Source organism: Mustela nigripes, chromosome 6 (genome assembly GCF_022355385.1).
Source record: "Mustela nigripes isolate SB6536 chromosome 6, MUSNIG.SB6536, whole genome shotgun sequence".
Classification (NCBI taxonomy): domain Eukaryota; kingdom Metazoa; phylum Chordata; class Mammalia; order Carnivora; family Mustelidae; genus Mustela; species Mustela nigripes.
The window spans coordinates 37,323,125-37,339,207 of NC_081562.1; the positions used below are offsets into that span (position 1 = coordinate 37,323,125).

The 16,083-nt window shown below is 36.4% G+C and overlaps 1 protein-coding gene across 11 annotated transcripts in view; it reads left to right on the forward strand.

Moving 5' to 3' along the window:
- PPFIA2 (PTPRF interacting protein alpha 2) overlaps positions 1-16,083 on the forward strand; it is a 493,640-nt gene that overhangs the window by 332,674 nt on the left and 144,883 nt on the right. For all 11 annotated transcript variants that reach the window (XM_059402392.1, XM_059402391.1, XM_059402394.1 and 8 more), the window contains one exon: positions 5,423-5,539. In XM_059402392.1, coding sequence (XP_059258375.1) covers positions 5,423-5,539 — 117 coding nt within the window. The remainder of the gene's footprint in view (positions 1-5,422; positions 5,540-16,083) is intronic.

The window sequence follows — 16,083 nt, forward strand, 5'->3', positions numbered from 1 at the left end:
GAGTGGTAGTGAAGCAATAAGTCAGAGCAAGAAGAACACAGATGGCAGAGTTTTAGTTGAGGTACTTCAGTTTCTTTAGTCTCCTGTCTTTCTTTTATCTTCATCCAGATAGTGTTCACCACAGGAATATTAAATAACCCATAGTACTAGGTACACAAAGAGCTCATGTTCTTCTATCTTCCTGAATGGTTTTCTCCCCACCCCCATTGTCTCCAACTGATAAATGCTTAGTCATTCTTCAAAATCTCCACGTAGAAATTCCATGTTGCCTTCCATGCCCCTTGTTATATTTTCAAGGACGCTTTTAGTTATAAGTTACAGAAAAGCAAATTTGAGCAAAAAAAAAAAAAAGTTTGGGGCTCATATTAATGAAATGCCAAGGGTAGAGGTGATTTAAGAATGGCTAGAATTAAGAGCAGATCTAATTCATCAGGGCTCTTTATTGTGTGCTTTTCTCCATGAGCTAGAACTGATGGTAAACAGCCATCCTGATTGTATCCTACCAGCTTAAGCCTGTAGAAAACAAATCTTCCCCCATAGCTCTGCCAGAAACATCTCAAGGAGTATTCCAATTTCCCTGGCTTGGATCATGTGCCCACACATTTGCCCTGAGTTCTGGCCCCCTGACTGACAGTCTCTAGGTTTAGAGTAGGGAAGGAAAATACCGCAGTGGAAGTATAGGATATAACAAAAGTAATATTGAAGGGATGCTGGGCATTTAAAAACGTGTCAACAAACAGTTGACAAATCATAGTTTATCAATTAAAATGACTGGGCAGTTCCCCTTGACCAGAGTTCCATGGGCCTTCAGTGGATTGATAAACTGGAAATGTAGGCACAGCTATGCCTGGATGTGAATCTCCAGGGAGGGGTCCATACCTTAATGATAATACAAAGGTTTTCCAGATGGGAAGGTAGAAGTACTTGGAAGGGAAATGCTTTTTCCCCATCCCCACCCACTATGAACTTCCCTGACTTAAGCCATGTGAGGCAATTTGACAGAAAGTAGAAGGTATCAAGTTAAGGAGTTAATTTTCACTTGATTCCTGCTTAGTTCTTATCACACTCTGTTTATCTCAGTTTAATCACTTCTTAAGTGTGGATCATAAAATCCATTTTGTAGATTAAAATAATTTCGCACAATGCTTGGCACATGGTGAGTTTCCAGTACTTTCTGGCAGTTATGTAACAAATGGGTAAGCCAGTTTTTACAGAGTCTACCTGGAAGTGATTCCTCCTACCTGCCACGCTGTCTCATTTGTAGTAGGTCATGCTAGGACTACTTTGGTATCCTAGACAAGTCACCCTCCCTTCCCTTTCACAGCACTCCCTGTCAGTGAGAGCCCAAAGAATGTTTTGGGGCCATCAACTTCCTTTCATTCTGCGTTTGTTTACAAGCTAGTTCTCAAGCCATCTCCTGCATTTGCTGCTGCTTCTTCTTCTTCTTCTTCTTCTTCTTCTTCTTTTTCTTTCAAGATTTTATTTATTTATTTGACAGACAGATCACAAGTAGGCAGAGGGGCAGGCAGAGAGAGAGGAGGAAGCAGGCTCCCAACTGAGCAGAGAGCCCGATGTGGGGCTCGATACCAGGACCCCGGGATCATGACCTGAGCTGAAGGCGGCAGAGGCTTTAACCCACTGAGCCGCCCAGGCACCCCATTGCATTTGTTTCTTAAGTCAGCTGGGAGAATTTCCTAAAGAGACCTCTGCTACCTAGAGGCCCTGTGATTTCTAGGTGAACTTCTCTGCCCTTTGAAAACATTAAAGAGGCCCAACCCCCAACATTGCATTCACAGGAGAGAACCTCTAGCTTTTTCCCTCCTGAAAGAATAAAGATTACTAACACCTAAAATTAAATCAGATGCTGAAGCTTTGCTTTCATAACCCCTCAGGATAATTTGTTATTGGGCAAAAATAAAATCTTAAATCATTTAAATCATTAAAGAATATAGAGGATTCTACATCTGTTCTCCTACTTCAAAAACCCAATTTGTGGGCTTGGTTAAAAACAACCCAAAAAAGTAGAATTTGTATGTTGATTGTTGAAAGTTATGTAATTCTTAGAACTGTCATGGGTATACTTTGTAAAACACTTGATATTTGTCCTTTTTTAAATAGATGCACAGTTATATTTGCATATAGTGTTTTCCATATGAATTTGGCATTTTGACTTTTATTATTATTATTTAGGGTATTAATTCACTGAGTCATTCAGTAAACCTTTTTAGAGGGCCTGCTTTATTTTAGGCACAAAGCCATGTTTAAAATTTATCTGAATTACTAAACCAATAGAACTGTTTCTGAACATAGTGTTAAATTTGGTTTTTAAATATATATTTTTTTAAAAGGTCTCTCTTCGGGGTGCCTGGGTGGCTCAGTTGTTAAGCATCTGCCTTTGGTTCAGGTCATGATCCCAGGGTTCTGGGATGGAGCCCCACTTGGAGCTCTCTGCTCAGCAGGAGGCCTGCCTCTCCCACTCCCCCTGCTTGTGTTCCCTCTCTTGCTGTGTCTCTCTCTGTCAAATAAATAAGTAAAATCTTTTAAAAAAGAGCTCTCTCTTCACAGCTAAGTAGATTAAATAATGAAAGAAAATGCATAGAATTTTAAAAAACTTATTATTATCTTTGTCAACATATTTGTTAAGCCATGGATGTTAGTGGAATGTCAGCATACAATGCTTAAATTTTTAAAAAATTTGAAATAAAATTTCATTATGTAATGATGATAATATAATATTATTCTTTTATTCAAGAGACAAGATGTTAAGAATTAATATAGAAATGATATACCAAGGGACTATTTTATTCTTATTGTTCCGTTAGTATAATCCATTTCTGTTCTAACATCAGAGAAATGTCTCTGAAGTCTCCCACACACTCTAAATCATTATTTTTTGTTACTTCTGAATGAATTAGGTTTTATTCTTTGTTTATCCCTATCCATTCATTATTTAAATCAACACATTTTTATTGAATAAACTAAACCTTGCACATAATAATATAATGTGCTGCTTCATATGAAAATGTTGTTTTCCATAAGGTCTTCCGAAAATTGTTTTCTCCTGACATATTATTAGGACTTCTGATAGCTAAATAAATAAGCAAAGTGATTAAGCAAATAAAGGAAAAAATATTGGAATTTAGTCAGTGAAATACACAAAATAATAAGCAGGGAAACTATAGCAAGTGGTTGACAGCAAGGTACGTTTTCTCTGAAGAATGGTATTTCGGCTGAGTTTTGAAAGCTGGGATTGTGTTACTTGTGGTCTGAGGTGGAAAAGAATGTTTTAGGCAGGAAGATTAAGTTCCTAAAATCTGGATGAGAAAGAGCCTGGTGTATTTGAGAGACAGAAAGGAAGCTGTTGTGACTGAGGGAAAGATATGGGGTATTCTAGACTTTGTTAAGAAGTTTAAATTTAAGCTAAATAATTTGGGAAAACATTGAGGTTCTTTGGAATGCGAAGAGTGACACAATGTAAGTGAAGTTTCAGAGGTGAATCTGGCTGCTTTGTGGATGATAGCTTGTAGGTGGCCAAAAGTGGGAGGAAGAGAACCTGTTGTTTGCTGACTGCAGTTCAAGAAGAGAGCTTGAAGAGTTGTTCTTCGTTATTTGGTGATCGGCCTTATAAAATGATATGCATATGTTAATGCTGGAGGTCATATACCAGATACCTGATCTCATGAACACAGCATTGTGCATCTGGGCACTGAAGTAGTGGCAGGGATGGGGACAGCCACGGGACAACTTGACCTTTTACATTTATTTGGCAATTATTGGTCTATGCGACGTACTGGACTCGTGTGATAGACTATTTATTGTGTATTAAATACTATAGGCATTGATTTCCCCAAGAACCAATATTAACTCAATATCTGAGTTGTTAATGATGAAGTTTTAGAATTTAAGTGAGGTTTGGTGAGGTGAGGGCCGGAGCCAATGACCAAGTCAATGACTTGAGACGTCTTTGGTGCAAAATGGTGGTTTATTAAAGCATGGGGACAGGACCCATGGGCATAAAAAGCTGCTGCGCTGGGGTTGTGGGGAGTGGGCTGATTATATACTGTGGGGTTGAGGGAGGTAAGGAAAAGGGAGCATTTGAAAGAAGAAGACACACAGGATACTGGAGGTTTTGCTATTTGTCAAGTTAAGGTTGTTTTTTCTTTTAGAAGGTATTAACAGACTGTTGAGAGCTTCCTGAAGGAATGTCACACTCCTGCTATCGCAGGTCCTCATCAATGAGCTTTAGGTTTGGAAAAAATTTAACTTTATTTACATTTCCCTCTGCCTCAGTCTCCCTCAGTTTTATGGAGGGGAAGATGATGTTAAGGCTTCAGGACTGATTTATGGGTCTCTGGAAGTTTGGTTATTGATAAGAAAGCCTCTTCCTTGTAAATCACTAGGACATTTGTAAATGGAGGGAGACTCAGGTCTTGCAGGATTGTGGTCTCTATAAGTTAACTACTTGTTTTTCCTTTAGGGCAGCCAAGAATGCCTGAGGAATACCACACATGTCAAGGCAGGGGTGGGGAGTGGGTGTGTAGAGTGCCAGCTTCTGCTTTGTCCTCAGCTAGCCTTCTATTCCCTCATCATTTATATAATAGGATTTGCCAAGAAATTAATAAGTTATGGTATTAATGTAAAATACCTTCAAAAATATGTATAAATAGCAACTGTATTTTAAAACATCATTTAAAAATGTTAGAATGTTATTTTTTTCTCTTATTACTAAGATCACTTAAACTGTAACTATCTGAGAATCTTTCTTAGTTGAAAATACTATGAAAAGTGGAGCTGAAAATTTTCAAGAATGAATTGCTTTTTGAGAAGTCTTCTACAAATTAATTGAACAAGCAGCACTAAGATAATGGCCATTAAAATAAGGATAATGAGATGCATTTAATTCTAAGTACTCATGACAGTGGCACAAAATTAAGTCCAGTTTGTGTTTTTGTTTATTTTAAAATTACAGATATGCTACCTCTTAGAGTGATTGAATGTGCTTGTAACCTGCCTTCAGCCTGCAATGTTTTCATTTCTCTTCCTTTTATACTTTAAAAATATAGACTGATATGAATTTTATCACATTTCATAAATTAATTTTAAAAAGTAATTTCTGAATTAATTTCTGAATTAATACCACATGGATCATGGCATTAATTTAGACACATTTCCGACTATATAGATACATTTTTCAACTAGAAAATATTTTCTTCAATGAATATCGTATTCATGTAATTATTATTCAAAATGCTAACCTAAATGTTAAAAATATTTTTAAGTAAAAATATGAATAAAATTTAAGGTTTGTTTTCTAATTATTTGCGTGTATTCATTTGTTCTTAGCCACATTTGAATAAATTCAATTATTCTATACTTTATGCTCTATTTTAGATTTTTAAGGCATAGTGCTTTTATTTTGCAGATTGTTGCCTTGCGTGAACAAAATGTTCATATACAAAGAAAAATGGCATCAAGTGAGGGGTCCACAGAATCAGAACATCTTGAAGGGATGGAACCTGGTCAGAAAGTCCATGAAAAGGTATGACACAGATGACATGGTCCTACCTAGAAATATTTACTTTCTATGTCATTTGACAAAAATATGAAATATGAAGTCCATGTGATAAACATTCTTTATTATGTTTTGATTTGTTGGTCAAAAGGTCATGATGATGATCCCAGGGTCTTGGGATCGAGCCCCTCATCGGGCTCTCTGCTGGGTGGGGAGCCTGCTTCCCCCCTCTTTCTGCCTGCCTCTCTGCCTACTTGTGACCTCTGTCTGTCAAATAAATAAAATCTTTAAAAAAAAAAAAAGTCATGATGACTTTTCATTTGGTGATTTAATTTGATTTTCTTAAAAATAATATGCATGTGTTTAAATGTATAAATATATATTTGAATTTCTCAATACTTGATACTTAACATGATTCTCTGAAATAATTAAATTATATATCTAATTGAACATATGTATAATTGAATAAATATATTTGCACAGATAGGTGTATCTTTAATCTATATCCAGGAATTCTAAGTATAATAACAATACTTTTGATTTATAAATGTTATTATGTACAATTGGCAATTCATCTGTGGCGTATCACTGCAAGAATTTTTTAGTAATCTCCTATTTGGCATTTTCCATGTGTTTAAGAAGGTCCTAACAGTATTCCTGTTAATGAGAAATTTTATTAAAAGATACCGGAACTCTTGGGACTTTTACTGTTTTTAGAAGGGAAAGATTTTCCTTTGGTTGGAGGTTCTACCCAGGGTAAGAACACCATCAGTCTGTCTGGCCCTTTTCTGGGCTAACGCATTTGTTTCCAGAACAAAAGGAAGGTCAGTTGCTGGTGGGTCTGGAATCAGATAAAGATGATGAAGAGTTTGCATATCCTGTGCCTGAGGCTTAGATAATCTGTGGGGTTATTTGCCATTACCAGCTACATCTTCAGATGGTTGATCTTTAAACATCAGGACTGCATGAATTAGGTAGCAATAAGTGTCATTGTCAATGTCAAGAGGTTTCAGAACAGAGATCAAGAAACAAGGGACTGGACCATGAAACAAAAGCACCAGTCTTCCTAGCTGAAAATAAACCGAACACTTCCTTACTTATCCAGTTGAAACAAATGGAGGGGCTTCTCGCGTTTCCTCCTTCAAGTATGACAGCAAAGGGGGCCAAGTCAACCAGACTAATTTCCTGACACTCATCAGTTCTGGTGGCTGAGAGGCAAAGAGCTCTTAATTTAAGGCTTCACTATTTTAGCCTTTATCCATGTATTTTATAGAACTCTTAAGCTGAGTATTAAAAATAAACTACGGTCTGACGGCTAGGTTTCATGAGCTGTATCTCAAATTTGAATGAAATTTAAACTGATATCAGTCCGGTAAACAAATCACCTAGCTCTTGAGAATAAGCTGTTTGCACTCAAAACTCACTTTAGGAAACTAACTTGTAATTTTCTATTACTGTTTCATTTTAATTATGTCATCAGTAATACAGTGCTATACATTTTCTCTACTTATTCGGGTGTAAAAATGGACTTTGTGGTCATGAAGCCTTTTTCTCTTAGAAGTCACAAAATATTGTGTGTGGTTTGTTTTGTTTTGTTTTGTTTTTTCTTTAACAATGATGTATTTATGCTAATCCAGACAAGAATTAAAGAAATATGTCTTTGAAAGGCAGAAAGAACTTGAGATCTTGTCTATTCCCTAACAAACCATTTGATATTTAAAGCGTTCATCTGGTACTTTCAGGAGAGAGAGTACCCACACACATTTTTGTTTTTTTGGTTTTGTTTTCAAATGTCATTTATTTTAACATATAACTACCAAATATCTAGGCATTAGAAAGTAAGAAAATTCATGGTTCTAGTATCTGGATGAGGACCTATGTATAATAGATGTTTGTTTCTATTAGACTGCACATATTCTGAGGACTCTGAGTAGTTAGCGATATAAAGTACTTGTCTCTAACTTTCTTTGCCTTTTGGCTCTTGGAGAAGGCATGTCAGCCAGCGTAGAAGAGAGATTCTGTGCCATTGCTAACTTACTCTTCCTTATGGATGTAACTAAAGATTTTTAAATATTGTAGTTATTGGTATTCTCTTTTTCCCAATTTCCCAGAAATATAAGAAGAGTAATTTCCAAATGCTTTAAAGTAATGATACACTGGTATTATTAAAAATAGCATGCCCCTCTCCTCCAATTTAGGCCTAAAATATGTATCATCATGTATGTATTTTTTTCTAATTTAAAATAAGTGACTTGTTTCAATTCATATTACCCCTGAAATGTCCTTCAGGAAAGTATTTTGAAAATTTGAGAGGTTTTTTTGTTTTTTTATTTATTAAGGTATAATTGATACACAATTTTATTTCAGTTTCATGTATACAACACAGTGATCTGATGATATTTATATACCTTATAAATTGATCTCCATGATAAGTATAGTGACCATCAGTCTCCATACAAAATTTTTACAATATTATTTACTATATTCCCTATGTTGTATATCACATCTCCACATCTTATTCATTTTATAACTGGAAGATGGTACCTCTTAATCTTCATCATATATTTAATCTACTTCCCAATCCTCTTAGCTCTAGTTACCATCAGTTTTATTTTCATGTATTTATTTATTCATTCACTCATTCATAACATGTTTGTTTGCCTGCCATTTCTTTGTTTCCAGTTTTATTGAGATATAATTGACACATAACATTGTGTAAATTTAAGGTATACCACATGGTGATTTAGCATATGTCTATATTGTGAAGAAACTACCACAATAAGGTTAACACATTCATATCTCACCTAATTACCTTTTGTGTGTATGCAGTTACATATACTAAGAATATTTTAGATTTGGCCTCAGCAACTTCCAAGTATATAATACAATACTGCTGATAATAGCCACCTTGCTGTATGTTAGATCCCCTCCATATTCTAACTGCTGACATTTATGGATAAAATATGAAATAATATCCTTATCATTATATTTACTATCCTTATATAAATACTCCTAACTTACATACATAAATGTTATAAAGCATCTTTACTTTTTAAAATTATTCTCTGTTGCTTGATTATTCAAAGTATTTCAATACCACTGAATAACAAGTGTTATAGGATTATAATTTAAATCCTACCACTTAATTTTTGCTTTTAATCAAGCAAAAAAAGGAAATAATATTTTGGGGAGTGTCTGCGCAATGAAGATTGTCAGTGAAGGATTACTGTGGTATTAATGCATAAATTGCAAAATGGTGGTTGGGGAGATATACAGAAAACCATTGTGAGATACTATGGAACTGCCAGAGAGTGACTTGTAAATCCTAGTCACAAGGATTTACCCTTTGCTTAGGGTAGTAAAGTTACTTAAATTACATAGTCAGGGTGGGTTATTAACCAACAGATGTTTTATCTCAGTGGCTTGAGAATCCTGTTGACAAAATAGTGATAAAAATAGTCTCAAGCACACTCTGAAACAGACCTTATTACTCATAGAAAAGCTATGTAATTGTTTTCAACACTTAAAAAAATTAAAAGAAAAAGTAAGTTTAACTGAAACTAGTTTAAATGTTTCTGTGGGACATAAATTTCATCAGTTATTCTAGAAGAACGTAAATACTCAGAGGATAATAAAATTTTTCAGGACACTAAATTTTACCCCACTGAAAGTTCAGAACTGGGCTCAATGACTTTCTTCCTGTTAATTTCTAGAGGAGAATTAATTTGTTAAATTTTTGCATAAATACACTGCTCTTGTAAAGGAGATAATAATGCTCCTGACTCATATATTCTGTACTTCCAATTATTTTTTGCAGCTGCAAATACTTGCTAAGTGATGTGGATAAGTGGGATGTTAGACACTGGTGGAGAGTCAGAAGACATCACCTCTGTAATAAATTTGCTGAGAAAGTAGAGCAAAAAATCAGCATGCCCCAATTAATATTGCAAAACACGATAAATAAGTAGTGTCAAAAATGATATTAGAGTTTAAAGGAGAGATAAATTAATTGTGATAGGAGGTGTCAGAGAGGCAGCATGGAATAATGATTTGTTTGATGTCAGCACCTGGATTCAAATTCCATCTCTGCCAGTTACTAGCTGGGTGAACTTGCACGTTAACTTGCCAGAGCATCAGCTACTGGTAAATAGTCATACCCAACTTACAGCTTTGTTGTAAAGAGTAGAGACACTGAAAAACAAAACTTAATTATAAGCCATAAATAGTATGGTTATAATATTGATTAATACTATGTTTTCATGGTTGTGCATTTTTCAATAAATATTTATTGGCAACATTATTGAAGGTATTAGGATATAGGTACTAGTCTGGGTGGTTGGGACATAGTAATGAACAAAGCAGATGGGGGCCCAGGCAATAAACAAATGAGAGGGAGTGAACGTGACCAAGGGACTGGTGTGAAGTATGTTACATAGACATGGCGAGGAAGGACTTTTTTAACAGGTGGGGATTGAACTGAAACCTGAAAGAGGACACAGATTCAACCACATGGAAAAACTTAAGAGTTTTTGAGGCAAAGGAAACACTAAGTGCAAATGTACCAATGGCGGCATAGAGCTTCTCTGGCACATTCTTGGGAAGAAAGGATGATGGAGTCATTGAAACCTAGTGGTCCAGGGAGAGAACAGCAGGAGACAGGATGGAGCAGTGAACAGGGTCAGATTATGTAAGTTCTTGTAGGACATGGTAAGGAGTTTAATTTTATTCCCAAAGCAATGGGAAGATAGAGAAGTATGTTAACGTGGGAGCATCTTGATTAGATATCTTTTTAAAAAAATCACTTAACACTTTTTAACACATCAGACTTCCAAAGTTGATTGAGATTTTCCTTTTCTTAATTTTACCAGTAATGAAATTGAGACTTACTTAGAATGATTAAAGGACTTCTTGGTCCAGAGCAGGACCACAACCCCGGTATTCTCACCTCCAGACAAGATTATGCTCTGATATTCCTTCTCACATGCCTGGATGACTTCTATATGTGTTACTGTTGAGTTTTTACAAAAATTCATTCTAATCCAATCTTAGTTTTTCTGATCTTTTCTTCTTTTATTATATGTATGTGTGTGTGTGTGTGTATATATATATATATATATATATATATATATATATATATATCTCTTTTTTTTTTAGAGTTGTTTTTTTTTTTTTTTTATCTAAACCCCTTTTCTTACATTTTTTTAAATTTTTTTCAGTGTTCCAAAATTCATTGTTTATGGACCACGCCCAGTGCTCCATGCAATACATGCCCTCCTTAATACCCACAACCAGGCTCACCCAACCACCCCACCCCTCTCCCCTCCAAAACCCTCAGTTTGTTTCTCAAAGTCCACAGTCTCTCGTGGTTTGTCTCCTACTCTGATTTCCCCTAACTCACTTCTCCTTCCATCTCCCAATGTCCTCCATGTTATTCCTTTTGCTCCACAAGTAAGTGAAACCATATGATAATTGATTCTCTCTGCTTGACTTATTTCACTCAGCATAATCTCCTCCAGTCCCATCCATGTTGATATAACAGTTGGGTATTCATCCTTTCTGATGGAGGCATAATACTCCATTGTATATATGGATCATAGAGCTGATTTTCTATCCAAGAGTGTGCTCTTAATGTTTTTTTAATTTTTCCCACAACTTCTTCAAGTTATTATTATCATTATCTGTTTATTTATTTTTTAACTCTGAACAGATCCCCAAGGCAATGGCAGTCCAGATTTTTGGTCGCTACAAGTATGGCTCTTAAACCTAGGCAAGAGAGGTCCATGATTTAGTGGGCCTTGCTGTGGCCCTCTTGCCCCTCTACAGGATGAGAAGTTCAGGAGACCAGGGGAAATTACACACCTGTGAGCCACACCACCACCCCTTCCTGACCACATGCCAGGTACCGGGAAGCCCAGACTCTCTGACCAAACTGACCTTCACCTGCCTCCAGGCCTTTATTGATTTCTTCCCAGGAGCAATGTCTGTATCTGCCTGAACTCTAGTATGCCCATTCCTAGACTGAAGGAGTGGCCAGGGGGCGCCTGTTTGATGGGGTTCCATAAAATGAAAGTGCTGGCTGAGGTATCTATTCAGGCAAAACCAGTCCAGTACTCTGGAAGGAGCTGAGACTGAGATAAGGTGAGCAGACTACAGCCCAAGGGCCATAGCTAGCTAAGTCCTGCCATACAACTTTAAGGAGACTGAGAATTATTATTTAGAATTTGATCTAAAAGTCAATGTGAAGGTATCCTTTCAAGGGAAATAACAGGTTATACTTTTCTTGACAGTTTGCTGACTGGATTTATAATCATTAAATATTTACATTTATGGTATATGGACCTCTCTTTGTTGTTTTGCCCTGGGCTGTCTCCCACCCCCAGATCCTAGAGACCTACCTATCTGCTAACGACTATAAGAAATACAATTTAGGGGTGCCTGGGTGGCTCAGTGGGTTAAGCCTCTGCCTTCGGCTCAGGTCATGATCTCAGGGTCCTGGGATCCAGCCCGGCATCAGGCTCTCTGCTCAGCAGGGAGCCTGCTTCTCTCTCTCTCTCTCTCTCTCTCTCTCTCTGCCTGCCTCTCTGCCTACTTGTGATCTCTCTCTCTCTCTCTCTCTGTCAAATAAATAAATAAAATCTTAAAAAAAAAAAAGAAATACAATTTAATTTCAACCTTTTACTCTGAATTATTACGTCTGTTTGCATATATGTGTAAAACTAAAATAGAAGTCGCACAAAACAATAGTTGAATTTTACTATGTGCAGTACCTTTTGACAGTTCTTATTCCTCAGTGACTGATACATTACTTTAGTTCTTCACAGAGCTAAGGGTGAAGGAAGTGGCTGATTTGTCAGTGACATTACAAAGTGTGAAGCACATTTTACGATGTGAGGCCCTTTCTAGGGTGGTAGCTCTCTGCTCCCCTCAAGTTTCCTTTGCTTGTTATCCTCACTTTGAACCTAGGTGTTCTGAATGAACCAAGCTGCTTGATCACTTTTTAGAATTGTTGTTCTTATTTATTCTCTTCTCTTAGAATCTGACATTAATTCATGATTGTTCTGAAGTTAAAATGTAACATAACAACTTAAGCAACAATAATATGTAAATGTAAAAGCTGAATAAATACAAAATCAGATATGGATTTTTATTCACATTCTTTTAGTTCCTTTGTTCTGATAAGCAAAAAAATTATGGCCAAAAAATTCACAAAATAAAATGAAAAATCAGTGCTAAGAATAATCCTCCGATCAGAAAATCTAGGAACTAAGTATATAGAGTTTGCTTCATAGAACTTTGATCATGAAGGACATAGAGCTGAAGTGTTATAAGAAATGAAATACGGCATGGGCCTTTACCAAAATTAAGGGTTTTGTGGATTTCTAGCACTACGATGCTGTATTTTAGATGAGCCACTAAAGACAAAAATAGGCACTTAGAAAAATTTAATATATGAGCAATGTGATCCTCAGTGATGACAAAAGGATTTTATTTCATCATGCTATTATGACCTATTATGAAATACCATAATATGAAGATGCTGCATTATCTCACACAAAGCTGATAGCTGCACATTTAAGTGTTTGGCTTATAAATATACCATATTTCTATTCAAAAATACTAATACAGTGCCTGGGTGGCTCAGTTGGTTAAGCAACTGCCTTTAGCTCAGGTCATGATTCTGGAGTTCCAGGATAGAGTCCCACATCGGGCTCCCAGCTCCATGGGGAGTCTGCTTCTCCCTCTGACCTTCTCCCTTCTCATGCTCTCTCTCACTCTCACTTTCTCTCTCAAATAAATTTAAAAAAATCTTTTTTAAAAAAAGTACAAATACTAATAAACATTATTTGGCACAAATGCCTTTCTTTCAGAGTCCTCCACTAAGTTCTAGTTAAAAGTAGTTATCCATGGCAATGTCTTCAGTGTATTCACTGCATTTTGGCTATTTTTATGTGCCTTCCTCACTACATGTCAACTACTGCCAGCAACTGTTCTTCCAGAAATTTAGTCTTTGTTAACTGTGGCTTATTTTATATATTATTGATTAGGCCCCAATTTCTTCTCTATATCAAAGATAATCATCATTTGTATTTGTTTACATCTGATTAGCCCTAATAGAATATTTTCTCTGTGCATTGATCCCATATATTGTAATCTAATTCCTCATAGCAACTGTGTATACTTCTCTTTTATTCTTTATTTGAATTTTCAAGCAATGAAACCAAGCAAAGAGATGGGATTTATGAATTTGCCATCTTGGAGTTAGCGCACCTCTCAGGAAAGAGAGGTCCAAGTGTAGCCCGTGATATATATGGCTGGAATGGCTTAGAGGTCTATGACTGGCTACAAAAGGGCCCAGAAGAGCCAAGTTTAGGATGTTCCATGGTTCATTCATATGTACATGAAGTTGTGCCATGTCACTTTTATAGGAGCTCAGTTGAAGAAAAAGCTTTGGACCAAAAGTCAGGCATCTTCTATACGCAATAGCAAAAATGAGAAATAGAAATCTTCTAATGTTGTGTGGAAGCTTGTTAAACTCAAAATAAATCTCTCTGAATGCAGTGCCTGGGTTTTTATGCTTCAACTGTGACCTTACTAGATGGGAAGAGAAAGGGGAATTGATTTGTCTATCTTTGAGAGCAAATTCAGTATCATATTATCAGCCCAGATATGCGGGCAGAAGAAAAAAGCACACAGTTGCTGAAGCAGGTTATCTTCAGACTTTAAAAGAATGATTCACAGTGGGGTGCCTGGGTGGCTCAGTGGGTTAAGCCGCTGCCTTCGGCTCAGGTCATGATCTCAGGGTCCTGGGATCGAGTCCCACATCGGGCTCTCTGCTCAGCAGGGAGCCTGCTCCCCTCCCCCTCTCTCTCTGCCAGCCTCTCTACCTACCTGTGATCTCTCTCTGTCAAATAAATAAATAAATAATCTTTAAAAAAAAAAAAAAAAGAATGATTCACAGAATTTGACAGAAAGTGTGTTCATTTACCTCCATCCTATTGGCATAATTTGAGTGTTTATTTTATACCAAGGATTTGCTTCCTTAAAGTGTTGTATAGAAGTACAAGCACTTTTTCTTCTTTTTCTGTTGTTTTGTCTAATCTGCTGAGTCAATCCAGGAAAAACTTTAAGTCTATTATTCAGATGCTCTGTGGTTGACCTACTTTTATTTTTCACTTTTGTAGAGTTTATCCATCTTATCATATCTCACAAAGCACAAGTTTGCTAGGAATTTAATGTGTGTTTTATAGAATTCACTCCCCCAGAAAGAGAATTCCTAGGATGAGAATATTAGGAAATTTTGTGCTATACTTTCTGAACTAGCATCTTAACTGTAGTATTCATTAGATTTATATTTTAATATTCTCAGGCTCCAAGAGGAGCAGTATTCTGCTTTTTCTAAACTTGTATGACCAGAAATCCCCTTTATCTGCAGGGAAATTGCATATGCCAGGATGAGTATTCTGAAGAATATTCCTTAATGGTGGCTCTGGCCTTTTAAAGATAGGCAAACCCTTCTTCAAGCCTCTGTGGAAATTTGCTTAACAAAGGCTACACACCAAAATGAACAAGATAAATAACTGGCATAAAGCCTTTTACAGCTTTCCAAAAGTGCTTTTACACAATTGTTTTTATTGGATCCCTGCAATAACCCTGTGAGGTTTGTAGAGCAAAGATTACTGGCTCAAAGTCTTACAGCTTGTGAACAGGAGGAGCCGATGCAAATGGTATAAGGATACAAATATTAAAAGTGAACTTGGCTGAAGAAAGGTAGCGTATCAACTACCTGATTTCATGGATTTCAAAACATAAGAGTATGCACTTTAAGCAAAGTCTTAAATTTGTCCATGTGTCTAAGGGGATGAAAGGGCTTAATAGACTGAGCGTGAATCTTTAAAAAATTCAAAACTAAACCTTATACAAGGATAACTTTGTGGTCTCCTGTGTTGATGTCTCTAGCAGTCATCTATCAATTATACTCCCCCAGCAATTCTTACTGTGCTTTCCTTGTCATTTTTTTTTCTTTATCCCATTCCTATAACATACAAAATTCTTCCAACTAAAAGAAAAAAAAAATTCTCTTTTGACCTTACTTCTTCCAACAGCTGTTGCTCTCTTTTGGCTCCCCTTTGCCACAGAGCTCTTCAAAGGGGTTGTCTACTCATTTTCCCCAGGTGCTTTCTTTACAGTTTTTATAGATCTATTCTAATAAGGTCTTTGTCCCACCATTTCACAGAAACCACTCCTGTTGCCATCATCACTAATTTTATGTTGGTAAATACAGTGGCCAATTGTCAACCTTTATTGTCGTTGATGTTTTAGTAGATCACACTTTCCTCCTTGATCCCAGCCCTTTTTTATTTACTGACATTATAGGAAACCACACTGTTTTTCTCTTACTTCACCAGTGGCTCTGTCTCAGTCTCCTTCCTTTCTTGGACCACATTCTTCTTCCTGACTACTATTACTACTACTATTACTACTACTACTACTACTACTACTTCTTTTTTCCTCCTCCTCCTCCTTCTTCTTCTTCTTCTTCTTCTTCTTCTTCTTCTTCTTCTTCTTCTTCT